This window comes from Pipra filicauda, unplaced genomic scaffold (assembly GCF_003945595.2).
Source record: "Pipra filicauda isolate LSUMZ 115617 unplaced genomic scaffold, ASM394559v2 scaffold112_size3218982_pilon, whole genome shotgun sequence".
Lineage (NCBI taxonomy): Eukaryota > Metazoa > Chordata > Aves > Passeriformes > Pipridae > Pipra > Pipra filicauda.
Window position 1 is genome coordinate 2646112 of NW_024103574.1, and position 26665 is coordinate 2672776.

At 42.8% G+C, this 26665-nt stretch overlaps 1 protein-coding gene across 8 annotated transcripts in view; it reads right to left on the bottom strand.

The window, feature by feature from the left end:
* The window catches only part of NTNG1 (netrin G1), a 151510-nt gene extending 134013 nt beyond the window's left edge, over nt 1–17497 (bottom strand). For 2 of the 8 annotated variants that reach the window (XM_027742821.2, XM_027742823.2), the window contains exons 1-2: nt 17280–17497; nt 10524–11223 (exon numbers count right to left, since the gene is read on the bottom strand). In XM_027742821.2, coding sequence (XP_027598622.1) covers nt 10524–10769 — 246 coding nt within the window. In that variant the 5' untranslated portion in view covers nt 10770–11223; nt 17280–17497. Of the gene's footprint in view, nt 1–10523; nt 11224–16170; nt 16943–17279 lie in introns of those variants that run through there. The other 6 variants (XM_027742824.2, XM_027742825.2, XM_027742826.2 and 3 more) reach the window with 5 other exon arrangements.
* Nucleotides 17498–26665: the final 9168 nt, after the last annotated feature.

A 26665-nucleotide genomic window follows, 5' to 3' on the forward strand; every position in this document is an offset into this window, starting at 1 on the left:
AAGGCTTAAAATTTCATAAAATGTTATGCTGAAAATCCCACCTTTTCTGATTAACAAAAAGAGGCAACTGGTAGTGTTTTTTTGAGACTTCTTTTTAAACCTAAAAAACTTAAAGTTATTAAATGATGATGGTTAGCTAATGTTCGAGTGCTGCAACCGATGATGATGCAATTATGGAGAACTACGGGAAGATTAGTAATAACAGTAAATAATTGAAAAGGACAGAAGACAAATAAGCCATGAGATACACAACACTGAAATGGTATATTTTAATATGGAAACCCTCTTATGTATTCTATCTGTGTATTCTAGCTGGCATTTTCCAGCTAGATAATCTAAAATATGCTTTCAGTGTATTCTTCTATGCCCCAAAACTGTACCCAAGAAAAGATGGATAATATCCCGTTATCCAAATCCTGTCCTGTTACTACAGACGACCTGCCCTGCACTGAAGCTCACTTTACATGCCTTTACTTAGGATGGTTTCAAGGTTTCCAGTTTGAGAGTTTCAAACCAGTACAGTACAGAGGATAATGCACACTGCTAAGGAAGCCTTATTTTGTCACCATCCTTTGCTGTTAGGAGTCCTTCTGTTGTGCAAAAAAGGACCCATTAATTTCAATGGAAGATCACATTTCAAGTCCTGTTTATGGAAAGTCAAACACTAGTGTTAGGCACAAAATATACATGCTGATTCACTTCCACCTGCCTTTTAGTTATTGAAGGACACCTTTTTTAAAAAATCAAAGCCAGTGCTTTAGATAACAAAAGCTTCTATGCTCTTAACTGTTTATTTTCAAAAGCTTATCTCACTTCTTTTTCAGAAAAAAGGGGTTTTTGGCTGCAAACTACTGGCAAAAATTTACCCCACAAATTTAGTGAGGAAAGCTACAATGCTTGAACCCCTTACACCCATTACTTAACACGTTTGGAAGTCTGAGTCAACTCTTGCAAAGCGAGACACCTTGCTAGGATATTTCTGCAGGCTATCCCTACAGTATTCCTACCACTTGGCAGATCCATATGGTCAAGGAAGCCAAGAGGCTTGTCAGAGTCTGGAAGCCTGCGATAAAAACAGATGGGGAAAATAGCACGTGTATAAAAAGTTGTTTTAGCAGTTAGAAAATTGCATTCTGTACTTTTCTTCTATAGCAATGCATATTGCTGTTTTTAAAGGAGGAGGGCTTTTGTGTAGTTGTTTGCTATTCCTCTTTATTTATTTATTTTTTAGCTTCCCTCCTCCCCAGTCACTTGTAAATGTCACCCACAAGTAACTCTGTTTCTAATTTTTGCTAGAGGAAAGCGTCTTGTGAGCAGGTGTAGCTGGTAAAAATCAAATTGATGAGCTAAAATGTGGCTTTTGACAGTTTTACAGATAAAAATCTAAAATGCACCAAGATATTGGAAAGACACAGTATGTACATGTAAGAAAATGCTCCTTTCATCATAATGGTGTCTTCTTTTAAAGGTTTTACAACTACTTAGCGATAAAAATTCTCTCTGGGATGAAGCCTGACATAAAATATCCCTGATATAGTACAATTTTTTGCTCGTAGTAAACATAATTAAAATTCATTTGCACCCTTTTCTTTCCTCTCCTTTTTTGTTCCTAAATTCCACATAAACAATCTGCGTAAAGAACTAGAAGATAAGAAATAAACCATTTTCCAGAAAACACAACGCAGCAAACATCAAAGCTACATGAAATCACTTATGCACGTTGCCAAGTCAGCTCAATGCCAAGGATTTTCATGTCCCTAGCTATATTTGTACTTGTAGATCAAGATGATGTCACTGCAAGTGACCTGTGAAAACATAAACTTCCATACTTAAAATGTGTATCAACAGTCATTGTTTCTACAAGTAAATTGGGTACAGAACTACTTCCTACATTTTAGCTAGGGAGATTAGCATTCCAGAGTACACAGGGATCTGTATCTCATCAGTCAATGATCTGCATGGTGTCTGGGATATTTTTTACTTTTCAGATTCACCTAGTACTCATAGGCCTTGAAAAACGTAAAAAAATATTTGGTTTAATCTCTCACCTGGTTTTAGCTACTCCTAAATAGGTATGCTGTTTTATGTATCAGAAATGGCAGCTTTGGCAAAACAGTATCGGTATTGTATTAAAAAAAAAAAGTGTCAGTGGCACTCAGACTAAAACCGACCATCTCCAGCAAATTCAGGAAATTCAGCCCTTTCTAAACTCTGTGGATAAAAACAAACGACAGGTTTTCATCCTTGCATAAGGAGGTGGGTATATTCTGTTAACAGGGACTGCTACTGCTTGTCAGTATGTCTCCCCCTCTGCTCCCCAGCATGGAGCAGAAGGGATGGAAGAGCATGACTGTTGTCTCAGTTTGTTAATTTAATTTTTCTTGAACAAATGAAGGTGATTTGGGCTGTATATGGGACTGGATCCTTTATAAGTAATATAAATCTCTAAATGTTAAAATCATTACTTGAGAGTCAACTTACTGACTTCTGCCTTCTCAAAGGACTCTGGGGAGCTCAGTAACCAAATTGGTTGTCCTGACGTACACTAGGTTTGTGGAACTGTTGGCTGAGTTCACTTGGCTTTGTTTCAACTAAGATGCTTACACATGGAAATTTTAATATATGGAAGTGCCTCAGGAACCTGCATTTAGTTTCCAGTGATTTTTAGCCATTACAAAGTATAAGCTCTGCAAGAAAGAAACATGAAACTCTGCGGTTTAGAGACATACAAGAAGAGACATAAATGAAGAGGGAAAAACATGTTTATGCAGATAATTTGGACAAACTTGAGCAGCGTAAAACTATTTCTGCTTAGTTTTGCCAAGTAAATCCAAAATTCACACTCTGAGACTTGTCCATCACAGCAGGAAGAAATATAATATCACACTCCTTGTACACTGTCCTCAAAATAAGACAGCAGCCTGGAAAGCCTAACGCTGCACAGCTCACTTGGGACCGCAGGACATTGTGCCCCTGACCAAAACGTGCGAAAGCAAACTGGTCGATTGCTGTGAGGGGGGCGATCCTGCACCACTGCTCCTCCGGTTAGAAACCAAAGGTCACTCTGCTGAAAAGAGGATTTACCACCCTGGAAAAAATTCTCAGTTCAGGGTTTCTAGCAGAGAAGAAACAGGGTCACCCGGTGCTGCCTCCCCTGAGCCCAGGAGGGATGCGCTGTCCTGCCCCGGTTGAGGAGCACCAGTCCGGATGCTGCTTTACTGCATTGGCTCTGCACCCCAACAAATCTTGTTAGGAGTCTTCCTACAGTGAGCCACAAGCTTGAGATCACCTCTGCCTCACCAGAAGTGGTTCACTTTACAATAGGTTGCTAGTAAAGATTTTATTTATAAAGTAGTATTTTTTTTTACTGCAGAAGATGGCACTAAAGGTGTTGCTGAGGGGACATTTCTGGTCCAGCTACATTGACAGCAAGCCACTCAGATTCCCCATGGATGTCTGGGTATTCATTTTATAGGGAAAGTTGTTTATTTCTTTATAATATTGGTGTTGCTGGTTCCACAACCAAACAAGGCCAAAACCCCAAGCTCCCGAAGTACTTGAGCAGCTCCCCTCAGATATCCACCTGGTGCTCTGGGGGGCCTGGAAGGAGGGGAGCAGGGCAGTCACCAGCTCAGGTATTTGTAAGAACCTCATCCACAGAGCCACAATCACCCCCAGAGCTGTTCCTTGCTTTTCAACATCAATTGTTATTAAAATAATTGTCTAAAAAATATACTATTCTCAGCTACATTCAGGGGGAGAAAAACAAAATAGAAGAGTAAGTACCAAATGGAATAAAGGCAATGTTAGAAAAAGCTTAACAGCTGCTTTTATAAAGTGTATTTATAGAATATATATCTCCTTAAAAGGATGCATTTCTACACATACTAGTTGCACAAACTCTGCAACTAAAAATATGTAGAAGTCCTTGACTTTGTTTAGGAACCCTGTTTTAGCCCCAAATATATAGTTTTAACAACTTATGTACTTTGTGGGCATGCTTTTGCTTTGTTTAAGGCTTGAAAACATTCCAGTACCCAAAGCGTAACTGAGAATAAAAAAAAAAAAGCAACTGGCCAGAGTGTTGTTAATGATTTACTGGGGAATCTTGATGTGTGATAATGAATAAAATGCAAATCTGTTTTACTGCTAATCCTCAGTTTTGATTTAGGAGCAATTATTAATTTTTAGATTGCTTCCAGTTGGAAGAAAACAGAGATTTTTTCCCAAGCTATTTTTTTATTTCTGCTGTCGTTAATTATACCCAATTTTTTTTTTTTATCTTTTATGAAACCAAGAGATCCTTTCCCACGAGGACCGAGGCGCCTTTGAAGTGTCTGCAGCAGCCGCTGCCGAAGGCACAGGTAGGATGTTATCTCCGCGCTGACCAGTGGGAGGGCGCTGGGGGGGGATGGCAGGAGCAAAGGGCACGGTGTGTGCTTCTCGTGTGCTTCTCGCTTTCCTCTCGTCCTCACAGCTGCTCTAAGGCTGCTACCTACGGAGCTAAGTGGTGCTTCGGCAGGAACAGACATATCAGTGGGGTGGCTGAGGTGTCCTGCCCTACACAGGGGACAGGGGAAGGGGTTGTAGCTCGCCATACGAGTCTCAGGGTATTAGAAATGTAATTAAATATTCAGTAATTTAAGAGGAAACACCAAAATAAAAACTCTGCTCCCTGAAGGATAAGGTGCTTTCCTACAATGACAAAGCAACACTTGTAATAACTACATGTGTTCAAAAAGAATTCAAATTAGATGAATGCAGGTGCTGCAAATAAAGTCTGCAATAACTTCGAGCTGTACATACTTTTAAAATATACAACTATGAAAATGCACTTTAAACAAGACAGTAGAAATAGCCTCATCTTTAACTCCCTGCTCCCATTCTACCCTGTGCTATCTAGTAAGATTACACAGACAGAATAAAAATGAAGGATTGTATATTCTTATTCAGCCCATAAAAGAAAAGAGCTTTTTTCTTAACAGCATCTCTTAATGATATTGCTCAACACTATTTTAAAATGTCTTTCTCGAGAATGGATGTATGCATGCCAAAATGCTTCCAAAAACAATTTTTATTTCACATTTTGATTTATACATTACTCAGAAAAGTATCTGTTCATTTAATTATTTTAGTAAACGTAATAATGGTATCACTAACTATGCTACACAGTATTTTCCCTTTTTTAAGGAATATGAGCCTACTTGTAATTAAAGGAATGCTATATTAATGATGCTGAAAGTCTCAGAGGGAAAAATTTAATGTCCACCTCATAATATTATGCCAGAATTACATGCGCAGAAGACTTTTTAATAATCTTTGTTTCTTAATTTAGTTTTGATTGGCTATGAAATACAGAGGAGCACTCAAGGGCTCAAATTTCTACTGTCATCAGCATTTCTGCTCTATAAATTGTACAAATGCTCAGGCCTCCCATCTGCAGGCTTCTTTTCAAGCTTCTGTTTACCCTATGAAGGAAATTAGCTACAGGCAACTATAATTGATGGTAATTTCATCATTTTTTAGCCCTTGGGATGAGGGATGGTGTTACAATTTTCTGTTTGGGTTTAGACCTTGCTAAACTGCAAATACAGGTCGGTAACATAAATTCATCTCTAGTTTGCAAATTACAGCAATAGCCACTAGGAGTCTCCTGGTTAAATTCATGATGAATTTGCACACTAATGCTGGCTAAGGTTTGAATGGAAACTTCATGCTAAAGGCTGGATTTCAGGAAAGAGGGCTGGTCCGTGTGCAAGGCAGGTGTGAGTGGGGCAATGGGACCTCTGAGCGTGAGCATCATGGGGTTCCTGATGCTTGTACCAGTTGTATAGACAGCAAACGCTTTAGAAATAAAGAAACCAGAAGCCACCCACGTGCTGTTCTTGTAGGGCCAAAGATGGTGACAGTCAGAAGAAGTCAGATTTGTTTATTTTTATGACTGGACAGAGTATTGTGGAATTGTAACAAGTGCTTACAAAGAGGGAAGTAGATTTCACCAACTGTTAGTTACTCCTAGGGATTTAAAGCAGATTTGTTTAGTAAATGGAAATGCTGCAAGCCACAAGAACTAGCACCACCAAGTACTTCAGAATTTGCTTACAGTATCTCTGCAAAGTGAATCCCGCAGTTCTGCAAATGCAAATAGCTTCTTTCTCTTCTCTCTTTTCCTTCCTCTTCCTTCCCTCTCCTCCCAGGCCAACTAAGCATAAGCGTACGGTGCCAGACACACTCTTAGCAATGCCAAGTGCTCAAAGTTCATGAATTACAGACCTGCAGGAATGGTCACACTGGCTCAAACTGTGGCTGTTCAGTCCAGCTCTGTGACTGACAAAAGATAGCCAAATTTCCTTCAAAGAATACCACAGAAAGCAGACATGCACCTTCTGCCAGCATTTGTGCCTCACTCTAAACAACTAAAAATTGCTTTAAAACATACAGGGAAGCCAGAAGTGACCAGTCAACCCTTTCCACAGGGAGCTGGTTATCCTGGCAGGATGAATACTAATTGTGGTAGGATGCTGTCACATCCTCCTTACAGACACATGCAACTCCATGTCTATATACTGTTCACTGCTCTTAGCAGTGAACCGCTTATTTGTTTATAAGTTTCTTTCATGCATCTCTTCTCTTGAGCAAAATCCTTTCCAAGTTGTAAAAATCCTGAGTGACTTTAAATATGATGAGATTTTAAACAAATAATAATTTGAAGGGCTATTTATTTGGCTTCTGCTTTTTGAGCTTCTTGGTTTCATTTCCAAACTTTTCCCTGCAACCAGAAGGACTAAGCAAATAAAGATGATGTTTTAAATGAAAGCTGGGAATCTCACATAATCATAGGACTCCAGGGGCTTGAGGTTTCAGAATAATCTCAAGAGCTGTCAGTACTGAATGTCACCAGAGACTCTAATGTTATTCTCAGAATAGATGCATAAAAGCAACTGTGGGGTTGTTTTCCGGCTGCGTGTTCCCCATAATACCTACAAATGTTTTTCTAGAGGGACAACCCAAAGGTACCTGCAAGTGGTGAGCTACCATGTGCTGGGCTTAGATGCCAACTAGGAGTGGTGAATTTTGCAACAAATCTATGTATGCAAAACCCTGTTATACAGTTTATATACTCAACAAGCTCATTAAGTAAAAATTCATAATGGACTAGGAGGATCATCTAATTCCATGGGGAATATGCTGAAATAAGTAGGAGGCAAATTTACCTGCCCATCTCCTCTGTATTGTATGCTTGTGTACATTGCAACACATGACTCCATTGTGTGTTATTGCAGATTATTATCATCTCCCTCTCACAGACTGCCTTAGGTTCTACCATAATCTCCCAGCAGGACTTGGATGAACCTCTCAGTCTGGTTTGTTTCAAGGATATAATCTATACTACAGCAAAAGCTGACAGAGACTCAACAGCTACCTGAGTCCATATAGTCTGTGGTGAACAGAAAGTTACTAAGCCCGATCCTAGAACTGATATGGAAATAAAACAGAAGGCTGCTTCAACCTCCTTCTCATCCTGCAGAAGCAGACTTGGCTGTTTCGTACCCTTGCTTATTGTTAGAATTATCAGAAAGGACCCTGACTTTCTCCAAGTCAGTGTTAACCTGATTTCAAAAACAAAACAATGGTACAGGTTTAGCAGGCAAATATTCAGTACTCACAAAACCAAGCATTTGTGTAAGTTGGTTTGGCACTTCACCATGCTGAAAAGAAACCTATGCATCTCTGTCACTTCAAATTTGGGATTTTTTAGCACAAGAACATGCCTAACATGAAAGCACTCTTTTTTCCACTGCCCACCTTCTCCAAGTATGTCAGTGCTATCTTCTTAACTCATTTTCTAAAACTAAAAATGAACACAAAAATAAAAGATCTCCTCAAAAATGCCAAAGGCATATGTAAAAGCTCATTTTGAAGGAAATGTCCAATTCCTACATGGAGCTATAGTACAGATAGCTGTGAAGCATTTCTAGGGATGAGAGTGCTCTGCTGTGGCCATGGACAGTACCCTGGGAATATCAAATATTTCTGTCATTTTCCTAATGTTTCAAATAAGCCAAGCCATTACCAGTGTGCATCTAAATATAGTGTGTATGTACAATATACAGCTATACTGGAAACAAACGCAAGGGTTTACGACGTAGGAGTCAGTCACTCTAAACTCACGTCACTAAATACACACCCTCGTTGTGCGGGCTCTCTCTCCCTCTCCTCCAGTTGTTTCTCTTTCTCTACTTTTCCTGTGAGGATTGTCGTGCATCTTATGCATCTCACAGGCTTAAGAGGCAAGGGAGCTACAGCTGTAACCTCAGGTCATTCCCAAGCAAACTTTCATCCCACATCACAGCATTGATGACCTTGCGAGGTCAACTGTTTTCAGGAGGAGTTCTGGCACCATTTTTAATACTTAATCAAAATGTCTTTTGTTTGGTTGGTTCTTTTATGTTTAAAATCATTATTCTAACTAGAGAATGGACTGATAACAAAGGCCTTCAGAAACCCGAGGAATTACTTAAGAGAGGAACTGCTGCAATGTTTATCTCCACCAAAAGGAAGAAACAAGTTTTGCTGGACAGTTTTGTTGTTTTTTTTTTTTTTTTCATTAAAATAACAACTTTTCATATTACATGATGAGTTTAGTAAACATCACTGAGGGCTAAATCACAGCTATTACTATTCAGAGGGAGAAAATATATTTCAAGATTAAGAAAAAAGAAAAGATGATATTATGTGGGGCACATGGCTCTTATTTGTTTCTAAACAGTGGCTGCTTGAAACTGCTTGGAGGTTTAGAGTGTCAAAGCCATGTCAGCAGAGATGGATTAGCGGGCAGAGAGCAAGTGGTGCAGTCAAAGGTTCATAGTGAATGTAATTTATTCATGTAGCTCTGCAATTTATCACGTGGCTATTACCATAATGTATGTGGGAAGCAGCTGCACGCGTGCAAATAATGCCCTAAATGGATGTGTGGTTGGATCTGAACTCCTTACAGAACAGTAGTGGTGGAAAATGATGCCACAAGGCATTTAAAAGCAAATTTCCTTCCTGCAGGGATGCTGTCACCCAGCAATGATGATTTGTACACAGGCAAATAGGTATCTTGTAGACTTTTCTCAGTTATCATAACCTCACTTACCAGAACTCCTTAGTTTTTCAAATCTAAAATTACGTAGGTAATGTGATGTAAGTTTCTGGTGCTGCATTAACAGACGTAAGTACATGTTTTGTATCTCAAACTCATATAATGGCCAGTCTTCGCGAGCGACGATTTTGGGAAAGGTCATTAACCCTTCCAGCCTGCGCCGTGGATTTTTAGGTGAGACACAGCGTGCGCTGAACTGAGCCCACTTTTAGTCCTGAGGTTCATCTGCCGGGGCCGAGCAAAGCTTGGACAGTGGCAGTGAGGTCCCCAGGATGTAGGTTTGTTTAGAGTGACCTTCTCTTAGGTGGATTGCCTATCAAGGCTGACGAGCTCCACCTGCCCAGGGGGCTGGGAATTGAACCCAGGTTGCAGAGGTGAGAGTCAGGCACTCTAACCACTAGACCACCAGAGGCCCCATCTCAAACTCATATTTTCTAGTCAAAGAACACAGTATTTTCCACTCAATATTTAACAGAAATATTCAATGGCAAATAAAATGAATCCTCTAAGTTTGTGAGGAGAAAGAAGTTGAAGATCTCCTTTAACTCAAATGACCTCTCACAGCATGATTTATCAAACACTTGGGAGCAGCACAGCTGTAAAGGATTGATATACATACATATATCTGTATATATAGTGTCTGCCTGGTTTCTCATACCTGTACAATCATTTACCATGCCAAACATTTCCAAATCCAGTCTCTAATTTTAGGACCATCTAAAATAAGGAGCTTGACTTTAGTCTCTTTTAGGTTGCTTGAATGCCTACAGTTCCAGTTAAGAAGAAAGCTGTGAGTAGATGGTGGAGCTGGCCCTCACTTGCAGGGGTTTTTTGCTGCATTGTCCACATGCACAGGTACGGATCTGCTGCGTGCAATAGCAAGGCTCTAGCAATGCTGCCTATGGCTGTGTGGGCTAGCTGGAAAAACTTTACCAGCTCAACTCCTACTATCACTTTTAAGCTTCAGCAATTTGAGTTCAATTGGTCTCATTGTTTGGGAACTGTGCTTAATTATACCATGCTATGATGCTTTAAACTGATTGTATTGGAATCAGTTCACTCAACTCTTTCTTGATGCAGGCAAAGGCCACCCCAGCTATGGGTTAGCGCACTAGCAGTTTTATGCTGCTTTTGATACATTAAAAGTTGACCTAGAGAGACACCGAATTCAGGCAAAGTCAAGTCAGGTACTCATAAGCAGAACATCTCATTGCCCAGCTTAATGTACTGCTCAGCATTTTGTTCAGCAGAACTTTTCACATTTTGGAATATGATTTTCTTGGATAATTTCATGTGTGCTCTAGGGCTTCCATTTTGAAGCCATTTATCACAAATATACACCCACTAATTATGCAAAACGAAAAGCTTGCCTTACCATCGCACAGAAGGTCTCAGGAGGATCTCCACATGTTATGTCTGGAGGATCCAGAGTCACTTTTACATATTTGATCATATCTCTGGCTTCTGGCTGGCAGGCCATGTAATCCCATACTTTTCCTTCTTCTGTGTAAATCTGAGTCTTACACACGTCATAGTGTCCCCACACAGAAGGGTAGTGCTGCATCATGGAGGAGACAGTAACCCAGAGGGCATGAAGTGACAGGAATCTTGACCAATACATTTCTAAATCCTTTTATGTCACCTTCGCAAGGATGCTCAGTGCTGGCTTACGTGCGGTCTATAGATTATACGTACATACACATGTATATATTTATAAAATAGGTTCCAACTCAAACGTGAAGCATTAGGATAGGATGTTTATTTCACTATGTTAAAGACTTTGGTAGAAGCCACCCAGGCCCTGATGACAGCCTTTCACAGCAATGCAGCGCTTGTCCTTTGTCTTATAACTTATCTGTCAGGCTTCTTGTAAAAGATGTCCAATAGCAGATAATAATTTGTGAAGTTGCAGGTCTTCAGCTACACTGTCGATAACCCTGAGTGATCCTCTGTGTTCAGGGCTCGCAGGGGATGCCCAGACACACTGATAAATCAGTATCCGAAGCAAAAGGATGAGTGTCTACAGGCTGGTGTCTGTTTCCCATCAATCATTCTTTTCTTCTGGCACCAGCACCCTTTTAGAAACAATAAGAATTAGAGTTATTGTCCAAGAATCGATGCATTACAAAATATACGATATGTTGACATTTTGGAGGTTTGATACAATATAAAGCAAATTGGTATAATATGGATAACCTTTACTGTGGGTGCTGTGCTAGAATGAACAAACTACCAAAATCATTCAGAGTAAAAAGTATTTTGACATGAAAGGTTTAGCTCTTCTCTAACAAAGACAAATTTATAATGTTCCAGGTGATTTAGAGGTTCCTGCTTCCAAAACTGTATTTTTACCCTAGCAAAACGGAAGAGCAAACTACTGAACTCAACCACTGCCCAGATGGTGCAGGCGGGCAGGGGAGCAGGCAGCCCAGCACCGTGGGGCAGCAGCAGGAAGGTTCTTTTTTTAAAGTGACACAGAGTTGGGTATCAGGACTATCAGGTGCTGGTAGTTTCTTGGCCAAAGGACCTCAATGAGCTCCCAAAGCCTTTACGCATTTCTTAGATTTTTTTTTTTTAAAGAATAACGAAGATATGGCAAGCACAATTCAATTTCCTTGAAATTCCTCGTTTGCATTGGAAGAGCTTTGCTCCTTTTTTTTTCTTTGCACTGTGATTTACTGACTACACTGATGACAAACTACTGATAAGGATAATGGCTTATTTGTAGTTTATTATAAGGATGTTTTCCCCCTCTTACTTTCTTAGGTTTGAGTGTGGCTGTACCTGAGTACTCAGCAATTATTTCACAGCAGATACATGCCCTTTCCTCTCTTCAGAAAGGAAATAGAAATTCCCTTAGTTTCTAGCACCTCAGTCATACTATTACAGGTATAAAATGCTATATACAACTACCTAACTATATATTAATAATATACTATATACTATAGTTATATACTAACTATATAATGCTATCACAACGTATTAAAATGTATATTCCTTAAAAAACACAGGTAAAAATACAAATTATGTACAAGGGAAACGGCAAAGACAGAATAAGTGCCCTAACATGGACAAGGAAAATCAGGGCTAGGAACTGCAGCTTGTGCCTGGTGTCAGCCCATGCCACCCGAGGACGGGCAGCCAGGGCACTGGGCTCTCGGCAGGATGAGGATTTCAGCCAACTGCCACAGCACCTCTACAATTCCTTTGTCTGGACGCTAAAATCTAAGCAAACCCATCAGACAGATGTTAAGCAACAACCGTAAGTCGCCGCTTTCTGCAGCCTGCTTCGCTTCCCAGTTTTAAATTATGCCCAATGTCATGAACCCTCCTATACCCCAAAACCATGGGAAGCAGTTTGTGACCTGGTAAGCTCCTTAGCGTGTCACATTGGTAGTGTGCATTTTCAAAACTTATCTTCAAAGCTATTCGCAAGCAGCCTCCCTATACTTAAATAATGCTTCATCCTAAACTGAGCTAAACTACAGACACCATGAAATGCCAACAGATGGTTGAATTGTGTTTCCATAGCAAAGTAATTTACAATAATTGCCGTATGGACGTAAATGCAATTTTCCATTATATTTATTTTATCAAGTGTTACCATACAACTCTCATGTATTTTATCAGAATACGCGGCAAATATCTGAATTTTCATGCAATAATCATTCTCAATTAGTTCAAACATTATTTAAGCTTCAAATCTGAATTTGACACAAAAGCAGAAATATCTAAGACCAAATTAAAATTAAATCTTTTCAAGGAGCACACTGTGTAGTGCCGTTGTTTTTGTAGGAACCTTAGACTGTAGTTTTTTGTTTTCAATGGGAGCGTTTACTTATTATTTTGGATTTCAGTAATTCAGGGTACACTTTCCATGTCATTCTAAAGACATCTCATACTCTTCCCTCTGGTCCTTTCCAATGTATTTTACTATTTTTAAGGGGAAAAAAACCATTCCCAAGACTCCCTAGCTTAGAACAGTCATTATAAAAAAGGGAAACAATTACTCTGCTAGAAAAGGAGCCAAATTATTTTAAATTTATGGCAAATAAAATACCCTTTATTGGAGAAGGCTTGATCATAGCTGGAATAATATTTTTTTGTGTGTGTGTAGAAAAAAGAAGTTACTGCATTTAATTATCCTTAGACAACAAGCTTACATATTCAGGTAAAAAAAAAAGAAAAAAAAGAAAGATTGTTTTCTTTACTGTCTTCCTTGCTAGCTCTTCAGTTACCAATAACCTTTTATAAATACTGAGACCCAGATCCACTAATAAACAGGACTGGATAGGACTAAATGTTAAGCAAGCCACTACCTTAACACACTGTGCTAAACTACTTCCCATATAACGAATTCTCATTAAAGTAAGCCAGTCATAATGATGGTCGTTACACAGAATTATAGACTATAACATCGATTGAATTTAGTGTACTGACAAGGAAAAAAGTGCAGGGGAGTGCAAGACATCCGAGCATTAAGCAGCTGTAGCAGTGTACGACAGACATTCCTGACAAGAAGCAGCCAATTATAGCTTAAATTTCTGGCATATAACCAGTTCTGATTAATAGTTTTCCATTACATTACAGACATATTATTAATGTATTAAAAATGTCAAGCTTTGGCAAGAACTAGTACGGCATGGCTCAGTTAGTCTGCAATATCTTCTTCTAATGAGCTTCCATTGATACAAAGAAAGATATTGACCAAAGCACATTAAAGATCATGTGCTGAGCGCTGCCGGGTTTTTTCTGATGGAGCTATACAATTTGTCTTGCTTATATTTATTCTTGCAGAGTCACTCACAATATGCGCTCTACATTTCAGTGCTCTATTGCTAAGGAATATCTATTTGAATTATTCTGAAAAAAAAAGGTTTAGAATAACGTTTCTGAAGTTTACAGCTGTACCCTAAGCCTCTAGCTGTGGGCAACACAAAGCAATGTGGGTTTTTTTTGTCCCCAGTAATGCCTGTGCATTTGACTTTCCAAAAAGGTAATCAAACAAATCAGGAATAACTAATGCCCTGATCCCCTCCACCCTGCAGTGCTTTGCTAGTTGCACACCCTGGGTGTTGGGGGGCCATGGAGGTGACAAAGAGGGATCAGCTTCCCTGCTGACTGAGAGCGAGGGAACGGGCAAACTGCTGGAAGGACTTTAGCTAATGTATGCAAAGCCTCCAGTGCACAAGGCTCCTGGAGATCTCCTTTGTGGAGCAACAGCGGTATGAACTGCAGGACGTTTTGGGCCTTGAACATTCCCATGTGCCACAGCCTCTGCAATATGGAAAACATTGGGAGGCAACGGTGCAGAAGGCCACATCTGCTGCTTCTACGTTTCCCTCTGAGCACTGCTCCATCTGGGAAGTGCTGGATGTTCTGGCCATAGTGAGTATGTTACAGCCGTTTGAGAAAGAACAGCATGCAGCTGACCCCCAGACTAAAATCAGCTGTGAGGGAGCTCTGAGCACACCTATCCCTTTCCAGGTGGGGAAGTCATACCTCGCATAGCATGCTAATTCTGCTGATGGAGCATATACCCCCTTAGCAGAACAAATAAAATGTATCTTGGCAGAATCAGTGCCAGCGAAGAACTTCAGATCTCATCAGGTGTTGGTAGCAAACACTCCTCCTCTGCCTCCTTCCATCACTGTGATAATCCACCCCTTTCCCCAGATAACTCCCTCCACACAAACCACATCGGCTGGATGCCCTGCACGAGCTCCCTGCTGGGAAGTCACTGTGCAATCCATAGGGGTGGGCTCCGGGCCTTCGTCTTTTGCAAATGCAGGTACGTGAAGGAGGTGATAAAATAACGAGCCATCACCTCTCACACTGCCCATGCATTGGATCAAGTGCACCCTGCCACCACGCACGAGCAGGAACGAGAGCCAAACCCAGTGATTACAGTGCATGGCGGCCCGAGGAGAACTGGCTAAAATAACGAAGGCAGGCAAGGAGTGCTGGCTGTCACCTCCCAACACCGGCAGCTGCAGAACAGATTTATCCAAAAGGAAACATGTTTCAAGTTTGTTATCTCTAACAGTTTCAGCAGATGAATGTATCCAACAAGCCTAAGTAAAAAGCTCCTTTGTGTCCACTCCAGGTATTAATTATTTAAAGTAAGTTTAGAACATAGGAAATAATGTGTATTACAAAACAGAACTAACTCTCATGCAACTTACATTTAATAAACCTCAAGTGTTTTTTACCATGCTACACCTAGGCAACTTGAGAACCTGGTACATATTCAAATTGACCCCTTTCATAAATGCAAAATCACTCATCTAGGCAAAGAAGGAGAGCACCTGTATTTAACAATATACATCATTTCTGTCAATACTTGTATGAAATGCAGCATACTCAAACAATTGCTTTGATGTCTTTAGACTCAAATGCTGCTCCAAACAAAGTTTATGTTCCATTATCCAGCTTATTTAACTATTTAGCACAGAAAAGTTTTTTTGCCTCAGGAGAAATTTAAAATGTCAATACTTATTGGATGAAGAAAAGAAAATACAGCATTCTGCTACCAAAAAACTGGGATTCCGCACTATATTTGAAATACTTTTGGTTTTCCCACATTATTTTTTCCTGAGTGACACATCATACTACCACTGCTATTACTTGCCAGGTATCATCAGCTGTTAGCATATGGAGTAAAATGCACTTCAGCTATTTAAGTTTTAGAGCCTTACTACGTAGCTGCTTTTTTTCCTCCAGAATCTTTATGATGGGGGCTTACTGTCTTCAATATCTCAGCATCAATCTGTTCTGCAAGTATTTCCTCTGGGAATTTAAGTTAGCATTTGGAACAGTTAATTTCTTTTTAAATTATTATTATTTTTCACCCTCAATAAGGTAATACATGCTCCTCACACAGTGTATCCAGGGTACAAGGGCTACCAAGCTTTCAAGTTAGGGTGTGAGCTGGTGACTTTCTAACTGAAAGTTCTTAGCCTCAAAAATTAATGCCTACTGGTCACTGAATTTGTTCTGTGCTATTGCTATATTTTACATACGTAGCTAGAAAGTTGGTGCCGCTTCTTATCAGTGTCAGAGGGCTGAGGGTCGATGGCAAAGTTCAGAACTCCGTCCGACTATCGCCACTAACTGCTGGAAACTCTCTGGTGATTGTTCTTTCAAGGTCCAAAAACATGCCAGAAATCAAAGTTTATTTTTTTCCACATGAAAAAACCAAACCAAAACAAAAACCCCCCACAACAACAGCAAAAAAAAAACAAGCTAGGGGAAGCTCTGCTGTGGTTTTATTCCCTTTGACGGGCTTCCCAGGCCACAGCTGCTCATCCTCAACCGCATTGTCCCTAGGCAAGACAGTGATTTATTCCCTCTTTAAAAGCATCTCCACGGCTTGTTCCACTCACTGTCTCCGATAACATCTCTGCAGAAGTGAGGCTGGCTCCTACCACATCAGATGCAGAATATTGAAAAGTTGATTGCAGAACAATAAAAGTATATTCAGCAGAGGCCAAAAACGCAAATGCACCAACTTTGAGAGTATAAAAGCATCTGTTTTATCGGGTTCAGCCGATCTGCGCTGCTCACCGCCATGCGCGGTTTCTTTTGGGGGTTCTGCGTGCATGTGAATGTTTAGGAAAGCCGCCTGCAGTTTCCGATGCAAGGGAGCAACTGTTTCCAGGCTGGGTACCAGTGACCTGCCCGCCGCTCCTCACCGGCGGGGCGATGCCCTGCGCCGCCGCCCCCGCCTTCTGCGCACCGGGACCGCCGCTCTCCCCCGGCCCCCGCGCGGGTGAATCCGCGCTGCGGGGCGGGCGCCGCGCGAGGGACGCGCCCCTCCCTCAGGGCTCGCGCTCCCTCGGGGCTCTCCCACCGCCCGCGACCCTTCAAAGCCCGGCCCGGTCCGAGCTCCGGCTCCGGCGGAGGAGGCACCGCGCAGGTACCGCCCCGACCGGCCCCAGCCCCGGCCCCCGCCGCGCTCCGCTCCGTGCGGGCGGCAGGGGGCGCGCGGCCCGCGCCGATCCGCCCTCGGTCGGCGGCCGGAGCCCGGCGGGGGGACCCCGCACACACCCCCGGCACACGCACCGGCCCCTCCGCGCCGCACTGCCCCCCCTCCCCATCGCGCCCCGGGCGGCGGGCGGGCGGTACTCACCCTGCGGGCTCGGGCTGCCCGAGCCTCACCGCGGGGCGGCGCGGAGCCGCTGCGGCGCCGGGACGCGCTGGGGCTCCCTGGGCGGCGGCATGAGGGGCCGCGGGGCAGGCGGGGCAGGGGTGCTCCTCCCCGGCAAAGTTGCCGGCGGGTCGCGGCGGGGCTCAGCGGGGCCGCCGCTGGCCCCGGGCACTTGTCGGCGTCGAAGTTTGGCGGGGCGCGGGCGGCGCGCGGCGGGCGGGCGGCCGCACTCCTCCGGCGCTCGGCGGGGCGGCGGGCGGGCGATGCCCGCGGGGGCTCCCCGCCCGCCACCGCCGCTCAGGGCGGGGGCGGCCCCGCTCGGGGCGCCGGCGGCCGCGGCATGAGGCGCGGGGCGAGCGGAGCGCACCCCTGGCCGGGGCTGCGGCGCAGAGGTCTCGGGCGGCGCGGCCAAACTTCGGGGGGCGGCGGCAGCGCCTCCTCACTTCGGAGCGACCTCCCCGCGACTGCCGGCGAGCGGGGCGGCGGCAGCTACCCCACCTCCGGGCCCGCGCTACGCGCGGCCCTAGCGCCGCCGCCGCGCCCGCCCCCCCGCCGCCGCGCTCCCCGCCCCACCGCCCCCGCGGGCGGACCGCCGGCGCCGCCTGCCCCGCCGGGGGGGCACCGGGACGGGACCCACCGCCCCGGCCCGAGCCGGAGCCGCCCAGGAGCCGGCGGGGCTGCGGCCGCTCCCTTCGCCTTAATTTTCCCGTTTTATTTCGGCTTCAGCCGGGTAGCGCACGGGCGGAGATGCTGTCACTGCTGCTGCCGTCCGAGCCCCGAGCCCGGCGCGCTGACCCCAGCGCACCGGCGCTTGGCCGCGGGGACAGGGCAGCGTCCCCTCCGCCTCGCCGAAGGGTCCCTCCGCAGTGCTGGGCGGGCCGGGGAAGCGCCGGTTCGTCCTGCGCCCGCTGCACCTAAGTGCCACCGAAACAGGGAGGGAGAGCGACTTGGGCTGTGCTGGTGTTGCCGTGACCGCCCGCCCCGTACCAGCCCTCCCGCGCTCCTGAAAGACAGGAAAACTCCGGCCCCGCGTTCTACTGTGCTGCCCGGTTCCCTCCTGCACGTCCTCTACTTCTATCGCTTAAACGAGAGACACACACTTCTCCCTTTCATATTTCTCCAAGCTACAAAACAGTATCTAAAGCTAATAATGACTAGTGAGTCCCGTGTAGGAATTGTGCTTACTCCTGGCAACTATTTGGTTACGGAATTTGACCGACTGCAGGTGCCCAGGAGCGCTGGGCAGTGGGATACTGGCTGCATTGTGAACGCTCAGGAGCCAAGTTTATCGTTTGTTTGCGTGTTTTGCATGTTAAGAGGTGTTAAATATGTTTATGTAGGCAACAGTGCCATTGTATTTTGTTGACAAAATTTTACGTTTACAGTGCCAGTAGATAACTAGCTGAAACGAGGCAGGGGATTTCTGGTAGAGTAAGAGATTTGTTCTCCGTCTGAGCCGTGGAATTTGGTAGGTTGTGTAAATAACTGGCAGAAGCCATTAGAAAGGACGTTTTAATTCTTTCTCCTATGCCAGCTAAACCGGCAAAGTAAAAAAGATACCTCCTAGTTCCTCCCAGCATTTGTTTCTCTGTGTGGGCAGTGGTGTTTTGCCCTTTTCGTTCATTCTCTGGAATCTTTGTGGCTGTCTTAGTGCAGGTACCACATACATGGAAAAGTTTTTTTGTGTGGGAAAGCCAGGAATGATCAAAGAGGTGGGAAAATTCAGCTTCAGGGATTTTCAGCCCCCATAGTAGTTCTTGCTTTGCTTGCAGCCTTCTGGTCCCTGAAGTGGTTCAAAAGGATAGAAGATGGAAATCAGTAATTTTTTCATTCCACTTGAACTGGAATGTGTCAGGCATCGAGGGTCCATGGGGCCTTTTGTAAAGAAGAGGGGCAGAGTTTCACTGCAGTTGGAAGAAAAGGGTTGTTTTCCTAATTACAAGACAGATGGAGGGCTGTACAGCAGAGTGCAAGAGACCATACGCACTGAGCCAAGTCCCTGCAGTGGCACGTGTGGATGGACCGGCTCCACTGCTCGTGACAGCTGTGGGGTTTCTCTGCCTTGGAGGTGCTCCATGGGTGGTGGCTGTGTGTGGCTGTGGGACAGGCTGCAAGGTGAATAGTGTGGGAGCACTCAAGGAGTGCTCTCTTGCTTTAGACTTGAACTGGGAGAGGATACCTGCTTTCCACGTGTGGAGAGCGTAGGTCTTCATGTCCCGATAATGCCAGTGACAGTGGTGTACGTGGTGGAGGGCAGAGCTGAGTGTGCCATTCACACCCACCCTGTACCTTGTGCTGTTCCGGGCATGTGCCCTAAACCTTGCCTACAGGGCTGTGTTGGAAGTTTTCTCTCCTCCACACAGACTCTTTGGCCTCTCTGCTGAGACCATTACCTGGCTGGTGGGACTGGCTGGCCGCAAAGATTAAAGGCAGGACCACGTCATCTGATATGTCAAACATCATTAAGTTCTTCATGCTAATGAGCCTCTTCTGTATCAAAGCTAGAGCAGCTGGTTTGAGTGCAGTGTCACCAAGACTGAGATTAGATATGCCTCGCTGGTAAAAATGATGGCCAAAAATCAGATCCACTCTGAGAATGTGGCCAAATTCACAGCCAAATTTTAAACTCATCAGAAAAAAGGGATCTGATTTAAATTCTTTGTCAAAGGCTGTTGAAAGGATGGAAAAGCAGATGGAATTCAGCAGCCAGAGAAGACTTGTCTGTGTTGTTTTTGTTCTTTTTAGAGTCATAAGATGGAGTTAAATGGAGAAAGGACGATGCTTTTATAACCAAACTGAAAATATTGCACCAATGCCTGTATTGAATTTCTGACAGCTCCTTTAGTAGTGAGTAATGATTGTTCACATGTAAATGGACTGGGTAACTCGCTGTCACAGCACCTTGAGGCTGGACTTTAGCAGGATTCCTAAAGCAGGTTTGATATGTAGACAGAAGATAAGATTAACTAAAGTTTGAAAGGAATATTTGAAAACATACAGACCACTGCAGGTCCCACTGCTGCCTTACAGGATTGGAAATTGACTAACGGGAAGATTTAGACATTTGCTAAATACCGAAGGATGGAAAGCCACAACATGGGGAAAGTGTTATCTTGAAAGTGCTTCCAGCAGTATTTCTTATGTCTTCTCAGTAATAGCTGGCATTGGCCCCTAACGGAATCAGGGAAAAGGATTAATTTTTGATTACTGGCCTGAGCATGGGAGCACCTATGCCTATTAGGACACTCTTTGCTACAAGGCATAATTTATACTGGAAGCAGCATAAATTGCTGGTACAGAAGTGATATCGCTGATTGCAAACTTTTCTGTGAAACACCATCTGAACTGCAAGTTTTTAACCAAGTCCTAAATCTAAACAAGCTTTGCATGATTTCAAGCTGTGGTTTGGCTATTTAGTGCATCCCCTCATGTGCTATTATGAATCTTTTATTACCTACTCTAGTCCGAGTTGACCTCTAATGATACAGCAGAATTATTTTATTAATGCGTTTCCCCACAACAGAGGACTGCTACTCTGGGCAGTAGCAGAGTACCTGGCTTTGCCTGAAGTAGTAAGTGTCCCTGGAAATGTATCCAAAGGCAATGGGAGCTTTCCTACCTGAAGTCCAGTGTTTCAGCATAGTGGTATCTGGGGCCCAAAGTGAAATGTGCAGATGTGATGTGATGCAGCAGCTGAGGCCTGCTCTCTAAACAGAGAGGCTGATCGTGGTGGGGCCGCTGCCCTGGCATGGCAGAGGAGAGGAAGCAGTGAATGCAGGTGGTGGGGGCTGAGTGCCATCAGGGAAGGTCTTGCTGTGCAGAGAGTGGATTGGTGCTCCTGTGGAGCACTACTTGCTCCATGTGCTGCTCTGCTCCTCCATTACACTGCATATGTATTTCTGACCTCTTTTGCTGCCAGCTGACGAGGTCTTGTGAAGCAGCAGGCAAAAGGTGTGGGGGACAAGAACAAGAGTAGTGCTAATTTGCCCCTGCTTCCCCCACTGAGCTGAGTCAGGGGTAGAAATGCCAAGAAACAGCAAATTCTCCCAGGGGCAGAGCTTGTCTGTCCACTTTATTGCTGCGTTGCCCATGGTAGTTTAACCTTCTGTAAAGTCAATTTGTTGGCTAGAATTTGAATTTTGGTCTGGGCTTCCACCTTTAGTGCCTGCAGCGTGTCATTTACAGGAGCATGACTGGAAAACTGTTGAGATAAATGACAAAACCAAAAGGTTTCTGCATTAGAGTTGGAGTTGTTCAACCTGGAAAAGAGAAGACTCTGGAGATACCTTATAGCCCCTCCCAGTACCTAAAGGAGGCTAGTAAGAGAGCTGGAGAGGGACTTTTTGCAAGGGCATTTAGTGATAGGACAAGGGGGAATGACTTTAAACTGAAAAGGTGTAGGTTTAGATTAGATATTAGGAAGAAATCCTTTACTGTGTGAGGATGGTGAGGCACCGGAACAGGTTGCCCAGAGAAGTTGGTGATGCCCCATTCCTGGAAGTGTTCAAGGCAGGGTTGGATGGGGCTTTAAGCAACCTGGTTTAGTGGAATGTGTCCCTGCCCATGGCAGGGGGATTGGAATTAGATGATCTTTAAGGTCCCTTCCAACCCAGGCTGTTCTATGATTTGTGCAAGCAGGGAGACAGATCCTGACTCTGTTTAGTGAAGCACTGAAAACACAGATATCCCTAAGCAGTGTTTTGACACTGCTTGAGCTTCAACACAGCTCAAGAGCGCAGGACAAAGAGGCTACTGAAAAAAATGTCACCCCTCACTCTGAAACCTCCATCACAGTACAGTTTGCAAGAGGTTTTCTCTGAGCAGGATGGATGACAGATGACAGAAGAAGCATGCTGGCAGCTACAGGTGCCTTGTCCAGACCAGGGTTTCCATCACAATGCTCTGCACAGAGTGGACCCAGCTAGCAGCACTGGGAAGTTTTAATGGAAAAGGCTGGTGGAGGCACGCCTCTGAGTAAGGTAATCTGGGCAGCCAGCTGGGAGTATGATGTTACACTGATGCACACTACATAAAGAGATATGCCAGTCTGACTCCTGCCTCCATTTCCATATAGCTTGATAATGACTTTTTCTCCTTAGAGGGTAAGGGGATCTTTCCCAATCATATTTCAGGGCTGAGAGCTTCTTTGATCAGGACATCGTGGTCTGAAATCTTGAAATAGGGTATGTATGAAATCTGGGAGGAAGACTACCTCATCAGCAGGGTTATTAATGTGACTGGGACTATTTCGTGCTAGCAGAGTGGGACCCCATTACTCCTTCCTCAGGTCTAGGATAGAAAATGAACCATTTCAGGTCTCCTGGGAACAGTGTTTTTGTAATTCCCATGCAGTTCCCCAGGGAATGCAGCAAAGGAGTTCCACAGTGTGTGCCCTCGGTGAGAAAACAAAGTCAGTTCTTTTTACACAAAATCGTGTTCTTAAGTATTGGACTTGTTGATTCAGAGATGCACGTAAATTATAGCCTGGATTTCCACTTGCAGAATGAAAAATGTTTTGTTCTAATAATAAATACTGAATCTCTGCTGTTCCCATTTACATAACACACATGACACAATGTATAAATCCTCAACAATATTTTTTCAGAATTTAGCAGCTTGTTTTTCTGCAAACATAAACATTTATTTTTGGTGTTAATAATTAATAATATGCCACATGCCCATAATAAATGCAAAATCTAATCTTGTATAGACATAAATGTGTCTGCCAAAGTGGTCTTTCTGTGCTGTAAATGACTTTCACAAAGTGGTAGCATATATTCTATTTTCAGTCACTGATGTTTTGTTTTGTGAACAGATATGTCATTAAATTAAATGTTTTCTTTTGCAAATAACAAATACTTCACACATCTATTTTTTAGAAAAAAAATAGTTGATAATTATTAAAAAAAGAGAAGTGTCTAATATAAAAGTCTTTGCTGCTGTATCCTAAGCAAAATATAGACAGAAATGTGGAAAATGCCAGCAATGCAGGGAAGGAAACATCAGTTATGAGAGCATCAGTCCTCAGCTCTGCAGTGAAAAGAAGGAAATGACCTACTTGGGGTCAAAGTCACTCCAGCAGTTGGACAGAGAATAACTCTACACGGTGCAGAACAATATACTAGAGCGGTGCAGGGTAGCAGATATAGGTACATCCTTCTCTCACCTATTGATTCCTCCCTTCAGAGCCCAGTTTTTTCAGATTTCATCATTTCCTAGAAACCAGAAGCTGAGAAGCCTCCTGACAAAGCCTTAGGGTTGTATTGCTGTTAATGGCTGTCCCGCCTGGGGCCGGCGGTGCGGCACAGTGTGACTGCTCTTCCTTACGGTGTGGGCACAGCTGGCAGCACCTGCTGGGCTGAAAGCTGTAGCTGTGCTCATGACCCCTGCTTAACAAATTGGATCAGATTTTAACACTGATTTCTGGTACTAGGTGGAATGTAGTTTGTGACTTCATCTTCAGTGAAGTCACATATAACTGTGGTTTGCTAGACTGCACAGGAAATTGCCATCTTTCCAGAGTAGGCTGAGCTGACTTTTTGGGAAAGGTAGTGATATGCTAACACCAAAGGTTTAACAAAGCATGAAATGTTCTGTTAGTCGGTTTTGTACGTACTTCTTATTTATATATTTGTTCTGTTTTTATTTATACTATTCCAACCGTTAACTCTTGTCTTTGTTGACACTTTAACTAGTCAGTTCATTAGTTGTTGTTAGTAGCGGTGATGACATGAGGGTCCTCAGAAATTGGCCAAACCTTCCAGAAAAAGTAAACCTTAATATTCCACCATGAAATAAGAGAGGAGATGGAAGAGATTTATCTGGAGCATTTTCATGCTATCATTATGCATTCTGTAGGAGACAAAGATCATAAAAGTCCAGGTGCTATTCATGAGCCAATACTTATTAATCAAGTGCAAGTAGGGTGCTCTAATAAGGATGGGTTTAAAGTAACTGGGCTGGGATGACTCAGCCATCTTTATGGTGACAAACTCCCTGAGTGGAATTGTCCAAGGTGCTTTGGAGGAAAGTTTTCAAAAATTTCCTATATTCTGAATTTCTGTCTGCTCAGTTCATCTTCTGCTTGGGCACTCTTTCTGCTGGAAACACACAGCCACACAGAGCTTCACTGAGGCTTATGTTGCTCTAAAAGAACTGAGTTCTGAGTGAGCCTACTTACCTGCATGGGTGACCATAGGGTACAGCTGTCAATACAATTGATCCACAGTGTGCACAGCAAGGTTTTTTTGTACTTCCAAAAAGGCTTTTAGGAATGAAATATTCTATAGAAATGGCCAACACCAATGCAAGCTTCAGCCATTTTTCAAATATAATAGTAAACACAATATATTATAAATAGGAATAGATTGTTTGTCAAAAAGTATTGAACCTGTTTTTGAAATGGAGGCTCTCTCTTTTGATTCTATATTTTGAAAATATTTCATATACTTGGGCTTTTTTTTAGCAGATAGATTTATCAAGACTTGGAGTCAGGGCCTACTGCTTGCCTTTGTGTACAGAAGCTAACACTGCTCTCATTTGAGTTATGCATCTAAGGTTGGACTTGCTGCATATAGTAATACAGTAATTAACAGTAATTCATCATCTGTCATCAGAGACCTTCTAGCTGTTGATACTATCCTAAATGTATTTCCTTTTAAAAACAGCTTTTTTAAAGACATGGAGGTCTCATAGTATGTATGTGATAACTAGCTGAAACAACCAGCTAAGCTAAATTCAGTTCCCAGATGGAACCTAATGTTTGGACACAATGACTATTACATTTGCTGTGTTAAAGAACCAGCTATATTCTGTTCCCTCAGCAGGGCAAAATGCACGAGTTGAGAATTACTGGTTATTTACCCAATCCCGCACGTGTTCCTACACAAATATGGACATTACTTAGTACCACTTTTAATTGGTCCAATATTTTAATATTGAATAGAAACACTCCAGGGATAATTTCCATTGTTCTGTTGTTGATGGATTCCTTTCATGAAGGAAAAACATAATTTAACACTGAGGAGGGAGTTACAGTGCTCTGACATCGGATAAAAACACAAGAACAATGGGCAAGGATAGTAGTACTTGCAATTACCTTATCCCTCCCAATGAAAGGGACAAATAAGTATATAAAAGCATTTACTACTTGACAATTTGGATTATGAAGAGCAGATCTGGGTGTTCATTGATAGAAGTGTGGAAGTCCTGGAGGGAGAAGTAGGGAAAACTCAGTTTTCATGTGACTGAGCCACACTTTTGTCAGGTAGCCATTAGTTGTGATTTGTGGTATACCGTTCTGAACCAGTGAAGGGCAGCACTATCCAACTGTTTCAGGTAACTAGATAGATCACTAATTATGTTTTCAAATTTACAATGATGAAAACATTGTGCTTGACTGGATTTGCTATGAAAATGGTTGTGTTGCTGTATTACTACAAAACAGTAACTTCAAGAGCATTTTGTAATCATCAGCAGAATTCTGCAGCTACAAATTAACAGCTTACTTGTAACGGGTTTTAGGAAAGGGCATTGCATTTATTGAAAAGCTGAATCTCTTGCTACAAGTATGGTCAGTTCAATTGCATTATTAGGTTACAGCATAGGGTCTACACATCAAAACAGATTTTAGCAGATTGAATTGTGGTTTGTATCAAAAACACATAAACAATACATAAACAATTTGTATAAAAATACATAAACAACAATACAGATGTTTTTGTAGTTCAGAACAAAAAGAAGGTATGCTTTTCTACACAAATTGGTAGATGAGATTAGTTCTTTTATTTCTGAAGTTTCCTTCAGCTTTTTTTTTAATAGGAAATAATGATTTGTGTGTCTGATACTCATATTTACACTCAATATAAAAGGATATTGGAAAGAACTTTCATTGACAATTTTTTTTTTCTTCACATCTGAAATCTAGTTGTAAACTTAGACAAACTCAAAGTTTTATCTTATTTAATATGGCGTTTGGGAGGGAATAAAATTAAAATGTGGTCTACTATTTAGTCTAATTTAAATATTATAAACCTATGTGCACATTTAAAAATTACTTTATAGCTTTTTGTTTTTTACCCTCAAAATAATACCTTGACTTTTCAGAGGAAGCTATGTTATGCTACAAGTTCATGCTAACAATAGTTCATCTATTTACTTGTAAAAACAAAGCTATACATTGTTCTGAATTTGAAGCATTCTTCATGGCTGTGGAAGAATTGGTGAATTGGTCCTGTTAGATGATTAACTGAATACCCTATAAGTGAAGATCTTCACCGTGATTTTGTAGTAGAGAAAGGTCTCTCCATGTATATTCAAATAGCAGTCAACAGTATTAATTTGCAGCCTTATTCCTTTTTACAGAGAAA